At 43.0% G+C, this 25621-nt stretch overlaps 1 protein-coding gene across 2 annotated transcripts; it reads left to right on the top strand.

Moving 5' to 3' along the window:
• The first annotated feature begins 100 nt into the window (after positions 1-100).
• Positions 101-25621, top strand: ALKBH1 (alkB homolog 1, histone H2A dioxygenase). Of its 2 annotated transcripts, XM_039389672.1 has the most exons (7): positions 101-555; positions 3301-3409; positions 7782-7944; positions 11458-11548; positions 12652-12845; positions 13376-13619; positions 21571-25621. In XM_039389672.1, exons 1-7 carry the CDS (start codon positions 199-201, stop codon positions 21625-21627), a joined length of 1215 nt encoding a protein of 404 aa, XP_039245606.1. In that variant the 5' UTR covers positions 101-198; the 3' UTR covers positions 21628-25621. The 2 variants fall into 2 exon arrangements, with proteins under 2 accessions (XP_039245606.1, XP_027575829.2); XM_027720028.2 differs by lacking the exon at positions 21571-25621 and having other exon boundaries at positions 207-555; positions 13376-14893.

Raw genomic sequence — 25621 nt, 5'->3', positions numbered from 1 at the left:
GTACTCACGAATGGCAGCTGGCACCTCTGCACCGACCCGAACTGGGAGAAGTACTCCTTCAGCTCCTCTGTGGGGAAACGCGCCTGGTTACCCCGGCCCGCCGCCTCCGCGCAACGCGCCGCTCTGGCCCGACCCCCGGCCTGTGCCGGCACACGCGGAGGGGCCGCCCGACCCCACCAGCTTCGGCACCGGTGAAGGATGGGCCAGGGAAGGAGGGGAGAGATGAGGGGGCAGACTCACTGCTCGACACTGTCCAGGGAACCTCAGCCACAAAGATCTCGAAGAGCTGCCGGGAACGGCGCCCAAACGCCCGCGCCGCGCCAGCCGCCGCCATGTCGGGCCTGCGGTGGGCGGGAAGGAGAACCCCGCCCGCCCCGCCCCGCCCCGCCCCGCCCCGGCAGCATCGCCCGCCTCGGCCGGCCCAAAATGGCGGCGGCGGCAGCATTGACCCGGGAGGGTGGGGAGGACGCGTTTCGCCGGCTCTTTCGCTTCTACCGGCAGCGCGACGTGTCCGACCTGCGCGGCGTGGTGGACTTCTCCGCGCCGGGGGGCCAGGTAACGCCGGGTTGCTCCTGCCCGCGGCGAGGGGCTGCGAGTGCGTCCCGCCCTCTACGCGGTGTCTCAGCGCGGGGCTGTGGCTGTGTCGCTGCTTCCCTTTGCTCGACGCCGAGTCCCTAGTGCTGCCCCATTTCTGGCTAGAGGACACTGCACTCCAGCGCTGAGCCTCTTACGGGTCCCTGTGTTGTTTAAAAACCAGTGCGTGACTCGAGAGAGGCAGCTGGGAAGGGCCCGGGCCCCTCCCCTCGCGGGCCCCAGGGCCCCCTCGGCCCGTGGGACTCCGCCCGAGGCCACAGGGGGCCGCCCAGCCGCCGCTGCCCAGCGCGACGCCTAGGCACAGATTTACTACTTTTGCTCATGTTTACTTCCGTTATGTTTAAGTAGCTCCCTGCACTGCAGTAGGCGGTTTCCAAAGCCTCTAATAGAACCACGTGTAACACGTTGAGAGAAGCAAAGGAATGCGTGAACAGAAAAAAAGCAAGTTTCACTTTCGGAGCTGATACTGTTTCCTGGGCCTAATGGCCCTTTTCTTAGCCCTGAAACAACTGAGTGATCTGGGATCAGCTTCCCCCTGCTGTGCTATCTTCCCACTGCTTAAGTTTCTTCTCCTTTCTCACTCCCCTGTAATAAACGCTTGGCTTAGTCATCAGGGCAAGTTCAGCTGATGTAGTGGGTTGGGGGCACGCCATCAGGAGCACAGCTGAAAGTAGCAGCCATCGTGTTTAGTAGTTTACCATGTCTTGAGTAATGGAGAAATGATCCTCAAAACTAGTTTTCTATTTTGTCGTGAAAGGATGACAGAAACGTGCTGAAGTATTGTTAACCAGAGATTTTTTACTTATGAGCCTGCATCAAAAAAGGATTAGGGAATATAGTTAAAATGAAACTTGGCTGTCAATTTTTCATAGTTGCAATGCTTAGTCTTTTGTTTTCACTCTTCTATTAAAATATTTTTTTTTAATTTTTTATTTTTAGGCTATAACTTTGCTGTTATAAATGAAACACAAAGCCTGACCCGTATGACACTGTTAGAGGCATTAGCATTAACCAAGGAAGTTGTTAACATTTCAGCTTTTCTTGAGCTTGCAGGAATTCTATATTTGATAAAGGATTACAGTATTATGGCTCTTTTGGGAAATTCAAAGTACTTGAAAGCATCCCAAGCATCTGTCCCCTCTCAATATTGTTCTTTTTGTGCCTGTTACCTTGTAAGATCAGGTGACAGCTTAATAGAGAAAACATCTTTTATTACTCTTTCCCCCAGCTTAAAAACATCTGGCTTTTCTCTTAGAGAGCTACAGGCCAGGCAAATTGGCCCAGATAATATTGCTTCTTTTCTCTCGGAAAACTGCTTCAAGCAATTGAGCTTTTCAGTGAAATGTGACATACCCCATCTGCCCTGTTACCAGGCTTATTTAACTGATTCAGCATGTATAATTCTTCAGTATAGAAACCGCCTGTTCTCCAAAAGCCCAGGCAACAGGTGGTGTGGAAGCAGTTTGAGCAGGTAGAGAGGTGGCAGAGTCTTAGAGGAAGAGCCTTACTGGGGATGTTCTGTGGACAGGACTGTGAACTAAACTCCTCAGGGGTGGCAGTCACAAAGCTGCTTTTGGCAGAGAGCTGAAAAAATGGCAAAACTGAGCACATTGCAAGAAGATGCTGCCCAGCACCAGTTTAGATTTTTCTCAGAAATTCTATGTAAGTAATTTAGTCCTGTTGCTCAGAAGATGTTAACCAGAGTTGTCAGCCTGCAGAGAGACTGGTTTACACATGCACCACTGCAGAGTCTGTGTGCAAAGACCCTAATTTCACATATACTTTAAGTTGACATAGACAAGGTTTTGCTTCTCTCTGCCTGCTTATTCCTACTGTACCTGGCCATCTCTTTCCTTTTATGAGCCTGTACTTTTCCACAGCTGCATGGAGAGCTGAACTGGGGAACTAAGATGGAACAAAACCTACCTGCCTCTACCCTGCCTTTCTTAGGACAATTCCCTGTTATAAGGGAAAAAAGGAGTGGAAACACAGTAGATGAGTTTGGGGTTTTTTTCTGCAAATGTTGGCTTATTGCAGTTTAAATACATGTGTTATTGCAACTTAAAAGAATGTGTCAAGAAAATATATTTTGCTAAGCCTTGGGCTGTTGACCGTGCTGTTGGGAACAGAAGTGGCAGTGTGGTATTCAGAATTGACAGGGTTTCTGCAGTCCTTCACATCAGACAGCTTTGGGTACATAATTGCTGTACTGCTTCTCCTTCTGTGAACTACAGAAGAGAATAGGCGTGTACCCTATAGGATCATGAGCAACTTGTACTTGGGATGTTCTTTGAAAGTGTTAAGTGTTATGGGTATGTTGCTCTCTAATGAAGATTGATAATTACCAGAATGTTTTTTAATGATGAGGCTGTGCTGTGGAAATGGATAAATAATGATGATTTTTTTCTCATTGTTACATAGTGTTTGGGTTTTTTTTTTTTCATGAATGGAGGACACCTCTCTCCATCTATAGTATTGTAAAAGTATTGTAAAAGTGTGTAGGTATCCTTTGATTCTTATGTTGAGCTCTGTTACCAGAATGCCCTGTCCTGGTCATGGCTGTTCAGGCAGTAGTTCTGTGGTGCAGTTGGCATTTTCATGAGACTTACTTTGGAATGTGGTAGCAGTCTTTCTTATAGGTGCTGGTTTTGGACAAGCTTTGTGTTTCTTACTTTTTTTTTAACCAGATTTGTTTTCTTTTGCCAGGTGTTCAGATCACAGCTCAGTATTTCTTCAGTCAGTGATCAAGATGCCTACAGAGCAGGATTACAGCCAGTTAGCCAGTGGAAAGCCTATGGCCTCAATGGGTATCCAGGTAGGTGCTTCTGATTTCAAGAAAAATTAAATATAAGCTTGTTGCTTTGGATTCATGCATCTTCCATCTTATCTAGCTAAAGGGTGGGATGCAGTGATATATATATGAAGGTGAGGAGGGCTGGTTGTTTCACAGTGAGATCAACCAGACCATAGCTCAGGAGAATGGATTCCTGTTGCCTTTGGCAGAGATTTTATTTCCGTAGAATCTGTTTTTCCTCAATGTATGTCATGCAAATTGGATAAGTGGCTGAAATACAGCAATTCCAGTGTTGAAGTGTTGCATTTACTTGTTAGTGTAGGACACCGAGTACAGTAAATGATAAGAAACTCTTGGCCTATTCAATGTACAGAGTAATTTCATTATGCAGGTTGTTTCAGAAATTGAAATGTGTCTTAGGTTTGCAGTTCAGCTAGTAGAATCACAGAAAGAGGCTAGGTTGGAAGAGGCCTCCAGAGGTATAGGCCAAAACCCTACTTAAAGCAGGATGAAGTTGCAAGTTAGATCAGGACTCTGAGAGCTTTGTATGGATGAATTTTGGAAATCTCCAAGGACAGAGATTACACACCTTCTCTGGGCACCTGTACCAGTGTTTGGTCACTCCTGTGATTTTTTTATTTTAATATTATATCTAATAAAAAATCCTCTTGCTGTAATTTGTGACTGTTGCCTCTCATAATCTTGCTGTGCACCTCTGAGAAGAATCTGGCTCCCCTCCTCCCTGTAGGTAGCGCTCACCAATACTGGAAAATGTGTCACCAGCCCTCACTGTATCGGGAGTGCTCCTGATTCACATGCAGTTGGTCCTCAAGGCCCCCTGGCCCTTTGGTTTGGAGCTCCTCTTGGGTTCTCAGGCCATACTGTTGCATGGGATTATTCTGCCCCAGGTGCAGGATTACCACTGTTGAACTGCCTGATGTTCTCATTAGCCCATTCCTTCGGTTTGTCAAAGTCCCTTTCAGTGGCAGCCGTAGCCTCTAGCATATCCACCACTGCCTCCGTTTAGTGTTATCTGTAACTGAAATGAGGATGAACGTCCCATCATCCGGGTTGTTAATGTAGATGTAGTTATCGGTCTTGGCCCCAGGATCAAGGAATGCAGCTCATAACAACCATTGGCTAGACTTTGAATCATCAAATCACTACTCTTTAAGCCTGGTGGTCCAGCCACCTTTTGCTCACCCTTTTAATTTGCTCATAAAATCCAATTTGGCTCCAATGATGCTGCTGGAGGCCGAGTGGAAAGCTTTCTAAAGCCAAGGTAAACAGCATCCCCTACTTCCCCCTTGTCTGGATATCTCACTGTAACAGATAGTAAGGCTAGTTAGACAAAATTTGCCTTCCATACTGTCTGTTCTCAACCACCATGTGTCTGGAAATGGCTGCCTTGAAAGTTTGCTCCGTAATCTTACCAGGGGTTTCGATAAGGCTGATGAGCTTGTAGTTCCCCAGATCCTCCTTATTTCAAGGATTTTTGTTTGATTAATTTTGTTTTTTCTCCTGTTTCTTTTGGTACATTGGGACCTCGGTCAGTTTCTGTGTGGGTTGCTATGAAGCCAGCCTGCCATTTCTGAAACTGAGGCAGCCATGCTATCCATCTGGCATGTTTAATACACCGGGAATTGAATAACTTCAGGAGAAAGGCTTAAGCCTCTTGCCTCTACACACTTTTTGTTCCACTTACTTGTAGTATTATAGCTGCACTCACTTGATCTGCTTGTCATTTACTGTCTGTCTAAACACCTTTCCTAGTAATTACATAGGGGGTGTGGGGAATCACAAGTGTTCCACTTAGTTGCATTTTTCTTCTGCTTTGGGAAAGGAAACCTTTCACTAAAATGAAATGTAAATACATTGACAAATTCTCTGTCCTGTTTAGAATCAAGTCATGTATGGATTTGAAAACAATAATATTTTATCCTTTTCCACCTACCCTTTATCTGGACATCTTAAAGCACTACGAGATGTTTAACCAACTGCCCCAATAGCCCTCTAAATGAAGTGTGAATTTCTTGTTTGTCTGTGGGCAAATGGAAGGGAAGTCATTGGTTTTGTTCCCACAGCAATGAAATGTAAGACTAAAGAAGCTGGATGAACTTCCATTGTGTTGACCTGAGTTCTGTGAGATGTGGCCGATGCTGTCTTTGGGTCTTTATAACTGACGCACATTTGTTTTGTGAGAGGTTTTTCTTGTTGGACTTCTGCGTGTGTTATCTTTCTTTTGACTGAGGCTGGAGGCCACTTTCTTTAGGTGCAAATTAATTCCTACTATGTAGCAAGATTTTGCTGCAGTAAGAGAACTGCATTTGCTTCCTTAAGGCTGTTTCCTTTAGTGTACAGATCCCCAAAGAATTCTTCTTTTGCCTTTCCCACTTACACCAACTCTTTCAAGGCCAAGAGGTTCAATTGTGTTGTCACAGGCTTGTCTGTGGTGTTCTTTAGTCACTTCAGAGAGATTGCTACAGAATATATTTCTTATTTCTTACTCTTCTCCCTCCTATGTGTGGTGAGGCACTGATTTCTAGCACTATTAATCTTGAGTGTTTGTGTAGAATTTTATAGTAAAGCTCTGCAACTGCTAGAAATTCAGTTTCTGCCTTTCTTGACACAAGAAGCATAGCAGTAACCCACTTTTTAGTTGTTAGTGCTTTTGTAAATCTAAACTAATCTGGTTTCTTAGGAGAAACCTAGGTCAATGAAAGGTTTGGAGAGACATGAGTGCCTTCTAAGCTTCTGATATAAAAGCCATAAAATCTGGATTCTTGTTCTCATCTCGGCTTGTAACTAACCCTTCAGGCTTCAGTTCCTTCATTAATACCTGGAGATAATACATGCATAGTAGAATGTAATTTCATTAATGTAGTAAAGTGCTTTGAGAACCCCACATCAAAAGCTGTAGACAGGAAGGGCAGTATTGTTATTCTGTTCTATGCAGAGGCCAACAGAAAGTAAATTTTATGCTTCTGGCAAAGAAACTTCTTGTAACCACATCTGTCAGAAGGCTGCCATAGCCTGAAAGTGCAGGGAATGGAGTGAAATGAACGACTGTATGTTATTAATACACTGAAGACTTTTTTTCGAACCAGTTACTTTAATCTTGAGTCTGTGAGAGATGCTGGCAGGAAGCTCTTTTTGTGTTTTTATTACCACTTTCATAAGGCCACAAGGCAAGTTTTTATCCTACTGAGACCGACTCCTAGCCTTGCTTCTTCCTTTTTCATCTATTTTTGTCTCTGTTTAACTTAATATACTGAGAAGTTCAAAAAGACACAGTAGGCCAAAACCTTAAAACCTCCTTTTTCTTTGTTCCTCTTATACTCCTATATCTCTTTGTATATGGATTTTGTGTTGGTGAGTCTTACTGAATTGACAGCCTTTGAGAGAGTGCCTTGATTCTCAGAGTAGGTACAATACAAACTAATAGCATCTTCCTGTCAGACACTCATTCATCAATATGTTGACCCTGGACTGAAAGGAAACACCTCCAAGGTGCTGGGGAGAAAATTCCAGTGAAGAATCCTGTTAGCACTCGTGGTGATGGCAGATCTTATGTCAAGGACTCTTGTCTGTTAAGATATAGACCAAAACAATCTGTTACCCTGCTGCTAACCCACTTTCTTGGGCTGTTGAGGTGCCTGGCTAAATGAATGCACAAGATTAGCTACATGTTTACTTTGTTTTATTAATTAACAATGCCTGAAAAGTATTTGCAACAAGCAGTTTGGGATATAACTGGACTTTTATCCCTCTTTCTGAGTGTTACCATACTGAAATACGTATGGATACAACCAGACTTACCTGGAAATAAGCATGAAGCAAAGGAGAGGACCTTTTACATTAACAGAGACTTGCTCAGCCTGGGTACTGCTTTCTACAGTTCTTGGCACTGAAGCAGCAATAAGAAGACAGTATGAGTTCAGAGAGTGCTAAATCTAGTCTGAAGTCTAGAAAAACTAGAGCAGAATTACTTTAACTCTGCAAGGTTTAAGAGAAAAATCATGCTGAATCATTAAAAAAAAATAAAATTTACTCCAGAGCAAATGACTTTCCAGTTTCTTACTCCTTTATTTGCTGTAATCAATATGCCTTATGCAGATATGTTCTTTATTGTCATTTTTCACTTGGACCAGTGTTGGCTGCCCTCTCTGCCATCTACCTTGTGGCCACCATTTGTTTTTACCGAAAAATTGCAGTAGGTTTTAATTTAACTATAATAGATTTCTTCAGCTTACATGCACAGTCAGTAGTTGTTTGTCTAAGGTGTTTTCTCGCTACCTCCAACACATGTCCTTTGCTCTAGATTTGGAAAAAAACCCAGGAAAATGCCTAATCATACTTTCTGTCCATCCCCTCCTTTTTTCTTTGTGGTCAGGGTTTATTTTCATACCAAACCCTTTCCTTCCTGGCTGCCAGCGACACTGGGTGAAACAGTGTCTCAAGCTATACCCCCAGAAACCCAACGTCTGCAACCTGGACCTGCACATGGCTCCTGAGAAGACCATTGACCTGTGGGGACAGAGCAAGGAGCAACTAAGGTAAGTCCACAATCACCTTTGGTGGCCAAAACTCATAGAGCCAGGTCTCAGCTCCAAGAGGGTCTAAGAAAAATGAGCAGGGAAGAGAAGCTGAAAAAGATTGTGTATATGCTGGCAGTATACAGATGGTGTCAGGCATGCCAGGTTAAAGATGGATGTTTCATGGCTTCATTTGCATCTCCTTGTTAATTCTCTAATTTCATATTCAGTGGGATTTTCTAGTAGCATGTTGTTTTAAAGCCATGAGTGAAACATAAAATAGTGACCCTGGCTGATATCATGGTGCTTGGAAGCTTGCTAAGCTCAGCTGCAAGTGGGACCATGAAGTCCCTCTAGGCCTCAGTTTTCCTGAGGCAAAAGGGATCCTTTCCAAAACTCCCCACTCATACTAGCATTTCTTCCCAGTCAGTTCTTGGACACAGTACACTGTATTTGAAAGGCTGTTATCTGCAGTTCTTTGAATTTCTCAAGTCAACCAGTTGCCGTGTTTTTATTTTCTAAAGTATTTCTTTTGTTTTGATTTTGTCTATGGTTTTTCTTAATTCAGTATGAGATTGAATTAAATGTATCAAATGTACCATTTTAATGGCAATGCTGTTCACTCTGAAAGATTCCTGTAGGTTCAGAATTCTGTGGCTGATGCAGCTGCCTTTCCTCTGCCTGATTTGGAATTTAATGGAGAGTTTGTCCCAGTTTTGAAGTCGAGTAGCAAGTTTTTGAAAAAAAGATAAAGTCTTTAAAGCCTGAACTTGAATAAAGTCACCTGTAGAGATACATACAAGATTGTGTACTGTAAACGGCATCTAACTTTTACCTATTTGGGTATTTATCATTACTTTATTGATTTCACTGCTCGTTTATCATTACTTTATTGATTTCACTGCTCATTTTCCCTAACGATTGTTTCATGTGATGGTGCAGCCAAAGTTACCTACAATGCTCATCTTCCACCCCAGTTTTTTTAGCGAGATTGACATGCTGAGAGTTTTCTTTAAAAATACTCTTAATATCTACAAGACATGGAATGGCAAAATCAAGATTTGGACATCTAACTATTTGCTCCTAGGAGAGAAGTTATGCCCTCACTTGTGTTTTCCAGGCTCAGTTAGAATTAGTTACAGAAATTCAGACGCCTTTTTTGTGTTCCATCAAGGATGAAAAATTGTTCTTTGAAAGGATTGTGCATTGTGCCCAATAGCTGAAAAAAGCAGGGTGTTGTTCCAGCTTGACAGGCCTCTCCCAGCAGCACCTCCTGCATGAAGAGAATGATCAGAACAGAGGTTAATTTGCAGCTGAATCCAGTTCAGTTGAAAACAGTGTTTAGAAGAGTGATGGCTGGCAGAAACACTGGCAGTTTTATTAAGCACTTGCCTGAGTCTTCAAGTGAGCAAACTGCTGTATTTGTGCTTATACCCAGGGGCAGCAGATCAAAGTAGCCAACTTCTCTGGTATCTGGAGCGAGAGTCTTTCAGGGAGGGGAGGAACAGTGCTTAACTAAAAAGACGTCCATTTCCAAGATGAGTCACAACTTTAATGCTTTTTAAAGCCATCAGGAAGATGCATAAATGTGCTTGGATCATGGCTTATTTGCTTTTTTCAGGATGCAGGAATCACAAAATAGGAAGAGTCGATACGGTTCCTAGACATATATATACACCATGCTTGCCTCACAAAATGGAGCTTTAGTATTTTCTGTAGTGCTGGGGACAATTAAAAGCATAAAAGGGGGCAGAGAATCCCTACAAGGGATATACATATATATGTATGTATGTATTTATGTTCCTGTGTGTAAGGAAAAGGCTAGCAGAGTTTTACAGATGCTATCGTTTACCAGTGAATAAAGAAACAAGGGAGCTTTGGACCAAAGACCCCATGCTGTTCAGTCCTGTTCTAACATAGTTATACCAGAATTTCCCTGTGCTTTCTTGTTAGGAGCACCTGCTGCTCAGATCTAGGAACTCAACTGTTTCCAGATACATGACACTAAGACTTTTTCTTAGAAATTGCATGCAAAATACCAAGTTCTGGGACTAAGGACCTCCAGAGCATTTTGGTGTTCCCACTGTTGTGCAAACGCTCTAGCACTGTAGTGAAAGAAGGGCACTTTCAAAAGGCATTTGCTAAAAGTGTTCAATTATGAACATTATCTATTAATTGAAGATGTTCAGGAACAAGTTGTGAGCTCTGTTTTTTCTGAATGCTGTGTTACCTGCTTGTAGGCTCCAGAAATTGTTCCAAGCAGAATGTACGTGGCAGTTACTGTGTTGCCGTTAGCTACGACAAAGATAGAAACTGGAAAGACTACTTTCGTTCAATAATCAGTGAGACTAAAGGCAAAGAAACTGGCCTTTTACTCCTGTTCCTGGTTTATCTTAGGAGCTATCAGTATGGTATAGTTGAAGGGCAGAAACAAGCTGCATATCCAGGTAGAAAAACACATCAAATGCAGATGCTTGACTGAGACTTGACCATGGCAGCACAAATATGAAGTTTTGTAAAAGAGAGCATGTCCTGCTGAACTAAAGAGGCTATAAATGAGAGCCAGCTGTCTGGTGCTACCGTTTATTGGGATCTTCTGAGTATATTTTTTTCTTTGTGTTGTTTTTTTTTTTTTTTTTTACTGTAACACGTGACTTGGCTTGAGAAAATAAGCTGAAATTACTGGAATGAGTGCACTAGAAGATATTTGTGTACCTTCCTTTTCCTATTTGTCACTAATTTACTTACTTATACTCTGTAACTTTTCAAGAACATTTCCATAGGCCATACTAAAAGTCCCTCCCTGAAGTCTTGTCCTGCCTTTGCTACCTTCAAGTAAGAATGGTAAATTGGTGTGTGGCATCAGAGCTTTAGGGTTGTCACTTAAGAAGAACAGTTCTTTGTCCTGCATAGCAGATAGGGGACACCTGCAGTCTAGACTTCTTGATGTTACAAGTGTATGGTCATAGCTGGAGCAGTCTTGCTTCTTACTGAACATTGAGTCAGACCATCCTAAGGACTTCTTGTCAAAGTTCCAAGTAGTAGAACTAACTGTCCTTTGCAGTATTAGGCAGCATGCTATGCTTCACTGTGAGGCAAATAATTTTCCTTTCTTGTAATTTTCTATTAAGTGCCTAGAATATTTTTTCATTGCATTTGCAGCTTTCAGATCTTCAGATTCTGGTCTTTCAGTTTCAGGTGCTCAAATAGTACATGTTTAATTCTGACTTCTAAATCTGCACCAGTTCATTGTGTTGTCTCCATCTGATAACCTGTTAGGTACCATGTTGAAAACACCAGCTTTCAAACTGACAGCAGTTGGCAGCAGGCCCCATAGCTTGCACAGATTGAATGAACTAAATTTTCAAGGTCTTCAGAGGAAAACAGTATGGGCACTGAAAATAAAAGTTTAGCATGCATTGGTTTTAATAGGCTGTCATATGGATGAGTGAATCTCATTACTGTATGCTGCACTACCAGAAGAGCCCTCAGAAATTAACACATGTTCTCTTTCTTTCCATTTTGTCTTTGTAGAAGGAAAGGTTCCAGTAAACGGGAGCCCAGAAGCTTATTGGAGAAGCTGCGCTGGGTGACCCTTGGTTACCATTATAACTGGGATACTAAGGTATTGGAATGAAATTCTTCTCCATTTTTGTTAGCTGTAAGCACTCAAAATGGCAAACAGAGGAGGACATCATCAAATAAAACACGTATGATTCTACAAGACAGTCTTGAGGAAAGGCTGTAACAAACTATGCTTTTTAGAACATTTTAATCTGTATTAGTTCACTGTGAAGGATTTAACAGCACAAATCCATTGCTGCATTCTTTCCTTTGAGAGTTATTGTTATAGCATACACTCAGCTCTAGACCTTACCTCTTATGTCAGGGTAAGTGAGCATTTTTATCGTACCAAAAGGGATGATCACAAAAGCATTATTAACTATTTAAGGTCAGAATACTTCTGAGAAACTACTCCTCTTTGAAGGGATGAACAGGAGCAAGAAGAGATGGCTGCTCCTGTGATTTTGAACTTAAATGATTCTGAACCAGTCTTACCAACTAACAGCTGTTTTGAGGCTCCTGATGAAAATAAAATTGTTTTCGTAAGACTGAGTTAGATGGAGGCTGAGAAAGACTGGCAGAGTGGATATGCATCTTATCAGTATATTGAAGGTAACCAAATCTGCTTGCAGCCTTTTATTTACCAGATCAACCTGTTTATTGGATGGCCTTAATAAAAGTATGGGTATTCTCTTCCAGTCCTCTCAGAATCACTCATGGGAGAGAGAAAAAGTAGTTTTGCAATCGACTCCTGTTTCTTATTCTTCAAAAAGAGACAAAGATGCTTGTTTTGTAGCTCTCTTGATGAGCTACAGAACTGTCTTTCTGTTGGCAGCTTTAGGTTGTGACTGAGAAGATCCTCAGGATGTTGGTACTAATCTTACTGACTTCAAGTTTAGCATCTAGATAAAATGATTAACTCCATGATTAATTGAATCTCTGGCAGTCTCAGCATAGGCCAAGAATTTAATGATAAGAGGTAAACTTGCTGTAGTTGTGCCTGTGTTGTAGTCATTTTCTAGGCAAACTTTATGTCCTTCTCTGTGACTTTCAGCCAGACTTTTGAGTTCTTGTTCAATGTTTGTTTCCAATTGTATTTGCTGCTCTGATGTGTTGGGTGTGGCTTTGTTTGTTTTTTTTTTTCCCTTGCTCTCCTTCTTCCAGAAGTACTCAGCAAATCACCACACTCCTTTCCCCTCAGACCTTGCATTCCTGTCAGAACAAGTGGCTGCAGCCTGTGGTTTCAGGGGTTTCCAAGCCCAAGCAGGGATCTTGAACTACTATCATTTTGACTCTTCTCTGGGAATTCATGTGGATGAGTCTGAACTAGACCATTCTCGGCCCCTTTTATCGTTCAGGTAAGTCAAGGAAAGCACTTGAGCGTTGTGGAAAGGTTAGTGGCTATTTTCTAGAGTTGCATATGATTATAGGAAGCCAGTATGATGTACTTTGCTAATTGGGTATATAATCTTCACTCTCTGAAGATTTGAATAGCAGAAGACTGTAGTTCAAGGACTTAGGTTTTTCTTTGAGGACTGCTTGAATAGCATGGATGTAGCACCTGGAGTGGAAGAACTCTTTGCACAGAGCACTGTTCTGCTCTAAAGCAGCAGAGTGTCAATTGGTACTAACAGGCAAGGATGAAATAACTCAGCAGAGCTTCACACTGGCAGGACAACTGCTCACACAGTGCCTATCTTGAACCAGGCCTCTTAGTCTGTTTTTCATTTTCTAATTGTAAAGTTGTTACTAGGAGCCCATCTGGTTTTCATGATTGCATGGAGTTTTTATAAAGGGATTTAGCTACTGATATTTTCTTATTGTACAGATAGTTGTTCTCTACCTGAATTTGTTTTCTCTTCTCTCTCCATCCTTATACCATCTCTAGTTTTGGGCAATCCTCAATATTTTTGCTTGGGGGCCGTAAGCGGGAGGAGGCCCCAACGGCGATGTTCATGCACAGTGGAGATATCATGGTGATGTCTGGCTTGAGCCGCCTGCTGTACCACGCTGTCCCTCGCGTGCTCCCCAACCCTGAGGGGACAGCCGTGCCTTCCTGCCTCGACCAAGCACTTCCTTCAGACCTTCCTGTTGGCTCAGTCATTGAACACAGCTCTGATGAGGACTGGCAGGTGTGTGCCAAGTACCTGCAGTCTTCCCGCATTAATATGACTATTCGGCAGGTGTTGGCTGAGGGTCAGAAATTTCCAGAGGATTCTGACACAAATGGAAAGGGCCAAGCACCCTCTGAAGACAGTCACCATGAGGAGAACAGCAGAGGCAAGAGACATAAACCAAATACAGTCAGCTGAGACCAGGAGATTGTGCTGGCATGGACGGGACAGGCAACCTCCATATGGAATTAGGACTAATGTAATACTGCAAGTCACTTGTCTGTATTGGGATAATAAACTTGTGCAGAATAAATGTAGTCCTGCTTGCTGTAAGAAATAGGTGGAGGGAGAAAAAGAATTTAAAATGAAAAGAAGGGTTAAGTTCAGGACTGAGACTCAGGAGATGAACTCTATTGCCATTTTGTTGCAGATGTTTACTCTGTTCCCTTTAAAATATCTGTATGGTTTAAGCACTTGGTTAAGCTTAGTTTAAGCTTTGTGAGTGATGCTCTTTAAGTATTTTGAAATCATTAGGCAGGCAGCATCAGCAAAAGATACATATTTGCTATGCATTAAAGAATCTTGTTTGGCTTGTAAAGCTCAGCTGAAGTGCAGTAGCAAATATAAATGAGGATAGGCTGCTATGAGACTTACCTGCAGCATTTTGAAGAGAATTACCTCTACAACAAAAATTGGTTCAGTGGTCAGAAACTGGCAGCTCCCTCAAACGACACCTGCTATAAGCGTGCTGTAGTCCTGTGCTCTCCTTTTTCCTCTTGCACCCTCTCAGCTGCAGCAGAATCTGCTTTTATGAGTGGTACTGGACATTTTTTCATATCTCAGATTTTAGAGAGAAACAACTGGGGGCAATATCTACTTAGAATATCTAGTAGCTCCCAGCTGGATCTCCTCCCAACAGAAAGTATGTGACTGAGCCCAACGTCTCTATTCTTTCAAAACTGCCCCCCCCTTGAGTGCCTGTGGATTATGGTTCCCAGTCCCAAGCTAGCATCTTTAAGGAACAGAATGACTTGCAAATAGAAGCAATGAAGTTGTAAATTAAGTACCTAAAAAATTAATCAGTGACTATCTCTGTCACCCGAAGATAAATATATTGAAACAAAGAAAAGCACCAGCTTTTGTGCCAGTTCTTTTTAAGACTCAGACTTTCCTATCTGCTTTTTAATGCAATTTTAATTGCTGGAGTGGAATGCACTATCCCTGGGGTATTTTGTTGCACTTTCCCAATGAATAAACTTAGTTAGTTTTTAAATTAAAGATCTCTTATCAGTTTTGGGCTATTTTCTTCCTTTTTCTCCCTGTTAGTTATTTCAGCGTATTGTTAATGCTGCTGCATCCCTTGTGTAGTTCCCTCCAGGCTTCTTTTGGATCTACTGCCTCTGCCATCTGCCAGCTCTGGCAGAGGAGCCCTGTGTATGTCTGCAGGGCTTCTCTGCTTATGGGCAGCTCAGGGTTTGCTGGGCAGTTGCAGAGAGGTGTTGCCTGCAGTATCAAAGTCCAATTTAGTACATATGTGGCAGTTCTTTCCTCATGGGTAAAGTGTCTGGTCTTCTTATTTCATAGCAGGTGAATGTGTGTTCGTGTGCTATTAATTCCTTATAAAATACTGCAAAGAGCTCCAGTAATTTAAAGTCTAAAATAATCAGATGTGGGTTTCAGTATCTTATTCTATGTTAGACGTGTGTCCTTTCTGTATCCTAGGCCTGGTGTATTTACAGCTCAGCCCTAGGACAGTGAATGTATTATGCAGAGAGGTTTACAACATGACCAGAAAGGAAAGCTGACTGAGTCAGGCTCAGAAAACAGTGAAGTTCTCTTAGTGGCACCTGAAGGTGGGGAAGGGGAGAGGAATATCTGTTTTCCTGACAGTGAGAAGACAGACTGTGTGTTCTTCACTCTTGAGCAGGGAGCAAAAGTCATCCAACTCATCTCTGAAGATGAGAGAAGGCAGAGTCATGGAACCAGGTGGTGGTGAATTGGAGCTGGTTTCTTCATGTCACAGGCTGAGGTCTTAAGTCCATGGTTCTCATTCCTTATGTCTTCTGTTCCCTACAAATATCTAACATACGACAAGCAATCATTTATTCCAGGGTTCAGTTGTTCCTGTGACTTGAGGACAAGAAACCATACTGTTTATCCTCTGCAGTTTAAAATTGTAGTAAATGCTGGAAACTACTAATGGCATTTGTTTGTGAGAAGTATCCAGTCCATTGAAGCCTTATGTTTAGATGTGACTGAGTCGAGAATTTGCTGAGTTACTGACTTGCAGTCAAGCTTGTTACCTAATGCCAGTGTGAGAGAGACAGCTCTGATCTCATTCTGTATCAGACACCTAGAAAAAGAAAAGTCCATGACCCAGAAATGGGCATGCGGGAAATGACCCAGAAAATAAAAAAGGCATCCATGTACAAAGAGACACAATAATAAGAAGAAAGAATTTCCTGAACTGCCAGCCCAGCAGGATCATTGATTCTGTGACTACAGCAGAGTGGAGTACAAATGAGCAAACCACAGGACTTCTGTGGGCTCTGTAAACTGTGCTTCCAGAATTTCAAAGAGGCAGTAGCGGTCCTGGAAAGAAGGCAGGTAGTAGGGCTGCATCCAGTGATATACTCAGGAACCACACATATACTCCACACAGCTTTCACACTCTGACATTGCACCATATTTGCTTAGGTTTGTGATGACATAACAGGATTTTTTCATAGCACTGATCAAATTTTTTTATCTATAGGTACTACAAATAATTGCTTGTGTTCCTATAGGTGCATGCTGAGATAATCTCTGTAGTTTTTAATTCCTCTGAGGGAAGGGGGGGGAAGAAGAGGACATTGGACCAATTCTGCAAGAAAATTTATGTAATAAGTGGATTACAGGAAGATAATCATGTGTTTATTTCGAAGCCACCTGGAATTGAAGCACATTGTTTATCACATGTACACATCACATTCTTTGTATGATCTATAGCTAAGGCTGGCTGCTCAACAGAGTTTAAACAATTACTGCTTTTTTATTATAACCAAGAATAAGGGAAAATAAAATCTCCAGTTAAGTCAGAATCAGAGGACACTGGAAGCAGACAAGGAAACTGCTGGTACAAACTTAAAATTTTCAGACCTCTTCAGAGTACTGTGCAAGACAAGTTCAGTGTTACAAACTGGACTGCTGGCTAGTGCTTGAGACAAGATCTACTCTGCATGCCCACCAGGCAGTAACTTATGGGCAAGGCAATCCCTAAAGCTGTGCCTGCTGCTGGAATGATTCTGATCTTAGCTATTTTTCCCTTCTTTGAGAGCTTGTTGACCTTTTTTCCTCACTGTTCCTCAGCAGATATTTCTACAGATTGTAGTAAGGTGCACCTAAGCCCCTCTATTTATGCTGTGTGCTCCTCTGCTGAGCTAGTAGGCAGAGAGCAGTGAGTGGCTCAGGAAAGAAGCTGGTAGGTAGGGACTACCCAGACAGTGGCACAGTATTGCACTGCCATGGCTACAGATCCAGGCTGAAGCTGGCTAGTATCTTATGCAGTGCAGACAAGAGCTCAGATCTGTTTTCATCTGTTTATATAAGTTATTCTCATTCTCTGCATCACACCTGAAACAGGATAGATTTAGCACAGAAAAGAGACTTGTCAGTGACAAGACTGTCTTCCACTTAATTAGAATGCAAAATTAATTGAGCTATAATTCAGTGTGCTCTAAGCATACTTTAGTTCTGATGAAATCGTAAAATTTGCCTGAGTCTGAACACATTACCTCAAAAAGTTAACAGAAACACATTAACGATCCAGAAAAATAAGTTGCTGGAGGCTTCAAAAGACCCATATAAAAAGGGCCTTTTTTTTTTTTATAATCTCTATGCAAGAAGAGACTTAGAGAAAACCAGTGACTGTCATCCAGTCTGCTGATGTCTCTGTAAATCCTAATAACCAAAGTTGGTTGAAAATATTGTGTATTATAATTCTATAGATCTGGTACAAGAGGTACAAGATGTGACTGACGCAAGTTTAGCACAGTACAAAATAAGTTCCACTATTTATATTCAGCAAATAATAATCACAAATACCTTAATAAACCCATTTTTTTCTATACAAGGAATCAACAATGACTATGTTCATGTGTCCTCTGGTAAAATTTAGGTGACATAAAAGTTGCCACCGTGTAAGTGACAGCTTTGCTCATACAAGCTGTTTCCTTGCATCATCATCTGGTATCAGTTGTCAAAGGACCACAGAAATAGTGGTTGAGGGGACCCCTGGAGGTGTCTAGTCCAACCTACCACTAGGAATAGTGCTGTTGCCCACAGGAGACTTAGAAACCTTCCATGATGGAGACTCTACCATTTCTTTCAGTAATTTGCACCCAGTGCTGCCATACTCACCTTACTAAGAAATTTTGCCTTATGTCCTGGCTGAGTTACCCAAAATACAACTTGTATCCATTCCCTCTGCATTTTTCTGACCATCTGTTGCTGCCAAGAGTTTGCTTCCACTGTCTTTGTAACTCTCTTAGAAATAATTGAAGTCTACAGTTAGAGCCATCCCCCTTTAGTCTCTTCTGAGCCTCATGGAAGGACCCTGGGACCCACAATATTTCCCCACAGATAACCCTGGGCCCCTGACTTTCCTCACTCAGCCCTTTTCAGAACCTTTTCTGATTTCAGGTGCTGCACTGCTCTTCTCTGCTAGTGCTGGTTTCTGTTACAACCAGGATGCCAACAACAAATTGACCATCCTACTGAGTATCCTAGTTCCTAAATCTGCTAGATACTAGATCTACTGGATCCTGTGCTGTGGGATTTTTTTACAGTGTTTCCTAAATTAAATATTTTTTCCTCCCATCTACATACAATAAAAGAAAAATAGTAGTTTTGTGAGGTGCAGAATGAATGTACCATGGTTCCCTGTGGATTTATGTTCCTGAAAAATTCAGGTCTCACTGAAACTTTTCTTCCAGCTGAGTATTTAAAAGTAATTTTTTTCCATGTGATCTCCCCAGAGTTTAATACATGCGCAGCCCACCCTTTTCCTGAATCAGGATACTTATAGGGTCCCTCTCCTCTAACAGGCTGCCTACTACCTGCTATTTAATTAGCTGTGAAATCTATCAAGTCTAATTGAAATAGACCAACAGGTTTCAAAGTTACTGGGCAGGAATGTGAGGACACACTGAGCTTAACACATGCACAAACCATGAGAACATATGCCTTATTCCTTTAGGAGGTCAGTCTCAAAAGGCTACTTCCTTGCTCTTAATGCAAGCTTGTCTGGACTTTTATAGCAGGTCCTGCTCTGAAGGGTTCTGCTCTTGAGGTCCCAGTGAAGAGAGGAAAAATCTGGAATATCAGAGTAGTTTTAGTCCAGCAGGCATGATCCCCATCTGGTTCCTGCTATTTTATGACCCCTCTTAGTCCATGCACAGAGACTGAACTTAATCAGCTAAATGCTTATCTCTCCAAGGCGGCAAATAAGTCTCTGGAGTACAGCAAGGAGCCAGACCTGGTTTTTATTGGAAGGTAGGGCTTGTATTCAGATAAGCATTATGGGAGGTAACACTTCCACTACATCACGGATGAAGGAGGGAGGGGATAAAGTCTGAAAAAGCTTGTAGTAGCTTTCCCTCTCTGCAGAATAGAGATGTTTATTCCCCTGCACAGCAAAAGCTTTAGGCTTGTGCAGACAATTCCCATCTTGTTTTTTGCCAAGTCAGTAGGGACTATTCTGTCTCTGACCTTTTCCTATAGGGCTGCTGAATGTCCTCTTCCACAAAATCTCCATGTGTAGTGGGCTCTCCCCTGAGCTTCTCTATGTGGGCCTCACCTTTTTGTGCCTGTAATCACACATCTTAGCACTGAGGTTGTGCCCTCCTTCACCATCACTCAATGCTTTTTTCCCTAATTCAAGTGCTCAATGCTGCTGCCACCTGCCCACAACACAGCTTTCCTAATCTGTTTCATGATCTCAAAGCTCTTCCAAAAGGTAGGTCAGCACCAATACCCCCCCAGAAGGTGAGAAGCAAGGCCAATTTATACCAAAATGTGGGGAAACTGAAATAGAGGTATGGGAGGTGGCATTCACACTTATGTGTAGAAGTGGTGCTTAGGGACATGTCCACCACAGCCAAGGCTTAGGGTTAGGTGTTAGGTTTATGCTTGGACTCGATAATCTTAGAGGTATTTTCCAACCTAAATGATTCTATGAACCTATGAGGCACAATGAACCACTCTCCAAATATTCTTATTGAACTATGTATAGAGAAAAAAAAGTGAGTCAGCCTAGAAGACATACAGCCTCTTTCTTCTCTGATGTTGGGAAATCAGTACTTTACACTAACTTTTAGCTTCCTTCTAAGTGAATTTAAAACTCATTCTGTATTTACTGAGGAAGGCCAGAAGAATCAATAAAGGCCTTGGCTTTCTAGAGGTGATCATCTCACCAATCATTCCTTCTCTCTTCTGTGCTAAGAGCTTAGATAAGAAGGTTTTGTTTTTGTTTTCTTTCTCCTTAACAGATAGGTTTCTTAATTAGGATGGGGGAAAAATGACTGCAATTTTGCTGTGGCAAATTAAAACCAAATTGAGGTAGCAAAGAGCAGAGTCTGGCGAGGAGGGGGTGTGATCAGAGACAGATATTGATTTTTAAATGATGGAGGAGCCAAAGGAGAGCACACAGCCTAGAAAGGAGACTCATCTTTCAAAGCACTGTTCTTGCTTAAAACAATCAGTCCAGGTAGAGGTGTTGTTGAAGCTTTGGAGTTAGCTTTGTTTCCAGACAGAATTTAAATTTTGGAAAGACTCGCTGGTTCATAATGGGATGGCTTCTTAGACAAATTTTGAGATTGTGGAATTAAGAATCATGGAATGGAGCTGAAAAAAGTAAACCTGAGTGGAGCATCAAGACATTTTTAGCAGAAGTGGTAACAAAAAAATGTTTGGAAGTAGTTTCTTCCAAGGACAAAGAAAAAGTGTCAATCACTGCTCACAGCCTAGGCACACAGAGAAATAGGAACAAACATACACTGAATATGGAACAAGCACCAAAATCTAACACACTCTCACTACCAGGTGTGGAGTAGCATGTCCCATAATTTCTAGAACAGACAGAACTGATTTGGCATTGTCTTACCTTGTTCCAGTGGCTGAGATAGCTTAGGTACCGCTTTCTGCCACTGCAGTCAGCACACTTTCATTTTCACTGGCCTTTTCCCCCTTGGCTTTTCAGACTGCATTCCTCTAAGATTAGAGTCAGATGTTAGCCTGACCTTTTGTCAAATATAACCAGCACCTGGAAAGACTGTCAGAGAACTGCACCAATCTTGTGATGACTGGTTTTGAGTTTGTCAGCTTGTTCTCATTGCTGTGATGAAACCTGACTTTGCAGAAGTGCTGATTGTCAGGTGTCTATGACAGGTCAGGAAGATTTTAGTCACACTACTGCAAATAATCTGCAGCCATTCTAAACCCTGATGAATGCTGCACACAAGTAAGCCTCAGGTCCTTTTAAAGCAAGGCTTTTGTTCCACTTTGTAGACCTGTCTTCTGCACAATGACATTGCTCCATCAAATCCTCATGACAATGCTGGTGACAAACTGGCAGCTCTTTTGCTCCTGACATAGTGTGTGCTTTAGCATATCTTCTAGGAGGATCTGCTCTGTGATCTTCCCAGGCACAAAGGTGAGGCTCACTGGTCTGTAGTCCCCAGACCTGACCTGTCAATTATGAGTGTAGGGATATGATCATCTCCAAACCCTTCCTGACCCAACACTGTAATTATCCAGGAGAGATGTGAGTTTGGCACGCTGTTTTGATGGTTCAGCATTTACCTGATCTGAAAGTGGAACCAGTCTGCAGACATCTCCTGGCTTGCACAGGAGTCTTAAGCACAAAAGCAAGTCTTATATAGTCTTATTACTACCACTGTCAAATTCACTAGTGCTTTGTCCCTTCTCCTAGGTCAAAATGATAAGGAAACAACTAGAGGAAAGAAGGATCCCCGATGAGCAAGCATAAAGAAGTAAAGATATGGCATGTTCTTTCTGATCCCTGTGGCCTACTCAACCCTCTCTGTAGCTGCAAGCATCACTGCACACTGTTTGGGAACAGCAGAGGGACTCAATGCTGAAGGCTGCAATCCCTGGCTTCACAGACATTTAACACTTCCTTTCTCTGAATTTCACACAAGAAATGCTGTTTTTTTCATGTGACACAGAACCTACTGAGAAACCATGGGTCCCATCTGGAGAGTGACTGTGCAGGTACTCTGTGTTTGATTCTGTGAATATTATTTTCTGCAGCAGCAAAGTAGAAGAGAGAGAAACATTAGTCATATACATGCTTAATTAAGATCTAATATGCAAGGTCAGTGCTCAGCCCAGAATAGACAGAAGAAGCCTCATGTGAAATATTTTTGTGATGAGAAGTTCATAGCACACAGCCTGATCTATTACTGGTTTTCACTATGAAAAATTTAACTATCTCCTGGAATATACTCAAATCTATTTTGCATCATTTCCTTGCTTTTTCATTTAAAAATATCTTTCCAGTGAGACCTCATGACCATGCAAATTAGCAAGTCCATGCTGAGTGGAGAGATTGCTTCACCTCCACTGAAGTGCAGCTATTTGTTCTTTTGCTAGCCCTCTGCAAGATGACAATACTTGTTTGTCAGTGTCTAGAATGCTTTTCTGTGATTTAAACAAAAAAATCCTTCAAGAGAAAAGATGAGTACACAAGGGAAGATGTTGCAATGGGTACACTGGTGAGGAGAAACACTGGACCTTTGCCTCGAGCTGTGTTCTGCATGTCTACAATGTTCCAGTGCAGCAGAAGTGACATGATGACCTACCTGCTGGTCTACAGCACCTCTCTGGACCTTCAGCCTACAGGACCAGCATGACCATCTATTTGGTTTGTTCTTTCTGGCTTTTGCTTATGAGTCTGTACAGGATGCATCAGTGTTCCTCCCCAAACCAAGCATTTCTAAACATTTTTAGGCCTTAAAGCCTTTCCTCCTCCCAGTTTTCCCCACAGATCACAAAACAACCATCTCCCCAAACCTGTAACTGAGAACACAGGAGAGATACAATTGATATGGCTTCACAGACCCCTGAGCACTACAGAGTTGATGAAAGAACAGAATAAGGTCACTGAAGATGAAAGACAGAGGTCTCTGAGGAACACACCTTAGCTCCTGTGGAACCTGAGAGATGCAGCTGTACTTTCTCTGCCAGAAGGGCATGGGCATGACCAGAAGAAGCACAGGGCATGACCTGATACTGAGTAAGAACAGAGAACATATTCCATGTGGGCTCTAACAGCAAGTGTGAATACACCAGGTGCAAGAAGACTTTATGTTCTGGTGCACATTTGCCTTCTGTCTGTCCTTGGAGTCTTGCAGTATGTACTGCTGGTGAGTTCCAAGCTCACCAGCTCTAGGGTTGGGATTGTTCACAGTAATGCTCCCTAGAACACCTCTCTTGCAGCAGGTGCAAGGTCTTCCAACACACAGCCCTCTGCACACAAGCAGTTCGTACCTAAGGACTGGCAACTGGCTCAGACTTTGCTGGTCCTGAGCACACTAAGTGGACGTATAGTGCAAGAACTGTACTGTGTCATAATAATTCAAACCACAGCCCTTCTGTCTTTGCACTGCAGCAGCCACCAGTGTAGGAGGTACCCAGATGGCAGCCCCCTTCTAGTGAAAGATGGAGTGTGCAGAAACCACTCTATATCCCACTGGATACCACTCTCCCAGCCTGGAGACAGGGCAGCATGGTCCTCACCCATTCTCAAAAGAGGGAGAAGGCGTTTGGGGCTATTAGAGCAACACACAGATATTATTGCCTTGAAGCCTGGCATCTATCAGGGAGAGGAGCGTGGTCGCCATGGCAATTCTTCGCCTCATTGAACTGCAAAGTAACCTCCTGTGGTTATATGCAGCCATTCCTGTACAGCAACCCCTTCCCATGGCCCACACACACAGAGCACATTCCCTGCTGGGCAACACCATTGCCCATAGATGATGCCCAACATGTATGTGCTGAGCAATACACATTCCTTCAGCTCTCTCCCACTAATATCACCTATGCCTCTAGATAACCAGCCAGGCTTACAGTCCCTGCTGCTACAACTATAGTTCCCTCTGCTGCACAGGCATAAGATGCTTTGGGAGCACAAGATCAACACATGCTCAGCCAGCCACCAAAAGACACATCTACCCTGTCTCCCCAGCCTTGCCACCACACCTGCCTACAGCTCTTGTACAGTTTATTCTTAGATGCATTTTGTTTTCATACTGTGGCATGAATAAGGAATAAATTCAGCTCTGTCTCATTCATTTTCCTCTGTTTCTGCCTCTGAGGAAAAAAATATCTTTGAGAAGCCTGGGTGCCTCTCTGCAGAGCCAACTCATGGGAAGCTGGTGGTCAGGTCATTTGGTGCTCCTGACTGGACCCTGCTGCTCACATTTCTTGGCAGGAAACTATAGGAAATCAATGTCAATTCAGTTTCTCCTCAAAGTACCCTGTGGGTCCCTGCAGGAGTGCTCAGTCCCTCAGTGATAGCAGGGAAACAGAGTCCAGAACAGTAGTGATTGATTTTGTAGCATACCAGGAGCATGGTTGATAGAAGGCATGAGCAGAGTCCCTCACTCCTCTGCTACACAACAGCTAAGTATCATCCCATGTCAAAAGATGAAGCTCAGCTCCCACTTACACCACCAGAAACAGCCTAAGGACCTCTCCCAGTCTACCACTGTCACTACAGGTTCCCTCAGCATTTCCAGAAGGTGCTGGTATGATTAGAGCTTGGGTAGTTACTAGGGTGGGCACAGATCTGCCCTCAGCCAGGTGGCAAGTTGAAACTCCTCAGCCATTCAAAAATGACAGTTCCAGCTAACAGGACCCATGGAAGCCAGCAGGCATAGACTTGGTGAAGCCTCAAGTTCCCATACTGCATGGTGCAAGTGTCCTTTTCTACCTTGTGCTGTGGTGAGTTTTAACAAGGCAAGGCCCACTTGTTACTGCTATATAGCTTGCATGCTCTATGCATGTGGCCTACAAAATGCTATTAGAAATGCTTCAGGCAAAATGTCTCCTTTAGAGATCTAGCAGGGATGCCTGTCCATATCCTCTTGGATCCATGTTCCTCTTTGTAAACCTTTCAAGCCCACCCTGTTGACTTCAGCTCTTTCTCTCGAGGTCCCCTACCCCTCCTAAAAGCACATCAGGGTTGCATATCTCAGTCTCCCCTATCTCCAGAAAGTGACAATTTGCTTTCCCACTCTTGCTTCCCTCTCACCTCATCCCCATCCCCACTACCTGCACACCTGGCTGTGGCTGAGCTCAGGTGCCTCTAGAGGGACTACTCCTGCTTTTAGTCCTGAGAAGAGGTGGGACCCAGGCAGAGTCCATGCTGCTTGCAGAGCCCACAGCCAACACAGCTGGGGTTGCTCCAGCCCAGAGAAAGCACCTAATGCCTGAGCACACACTTCCCTCTTATGGCCATGCCCGATACAGCAACCATTCAGGCCTGCAGCATCTTCGCTTGGAGATGATTTTCCTGTGAATACTGACATTTCCCATAGTTGCCTCTTACACTTGTTGGACACAGACATCTCTCCCCTGCACTCGGGGCTCACACACAGAGCCAGCTTTGCTGCCCTGTTTGGCTGATGCTGATCGACACACATACTGTAAGCCATGTGAGTGGAAAAGACAATGTGAGCACTCAGTCCTTCCTACAGCGTCACACTGTTTCTCTGATGGAAGCCCAAGTATCCAACTCTGGTCCTGGGATAGATTTCCCCTCTGGTAGGGCACAGCCTATAACAACTTTCCTCAAGTTAAGCATGGCTTTTACTTACTTTGGTTTTGAAGGGAAAGTTTTTAACCACCTCGTTATGGGTAGTTAAGGGCTCTGTTCAATATCTCCCCCTCCCCATTGCACTGTATGGCAAAGCCTTTCTCTTTTCTATCCAAATAATAAAATCCTTGCCAAAAGGAAA

The sequence above is a fragment of the Pipra filicauda genome, unplaced genomic scaffold, assembly GCF_003945595.2.
Source record: "Pipra filicauda isolate LSUMZ 115617 unplaced genomic scaffold, ASM394559v2 scaffold75_size2874737_pilon, whole genome shotgun sequence".
In the NCBI taxonomy this organism is placed as follows: Eukaryota; Metazoa; Chordata; class Aves; order Passeriformes; family Pipridae; genus Pipra; species Pipra filicauda.
The sequence above is the reverse complement of the archived record's forward strand: the minus strand, read 5'-3'. Positions and strand labels throughout refer to the sequence as shown.

Bases quoted from the DNA above. Each gene is read 5' to 3' on its own strand.
- ALKBH1 (XM_027720028.2), top strand. From the start codon at position 223: ATGAGGGGGCAGACTCACTGCTCGACACTGTCCAGGGAACCTCAGCCA. The intron at 556-3,300 runs GTAACGCCGGGT...TTCTTTTGCCAG, and splicing joins TCTCCGCGCCGGGGGGCCAG to GTGTTCAGATCACAGCTCAG. The intron at 3,410-7,781 runs GTAGGTGCTTCT...CTTTGTGGTCAG, and splicing joins TGGCCTCAATGGGTATCCAG to GGTTTATTTTCATACCAAAC.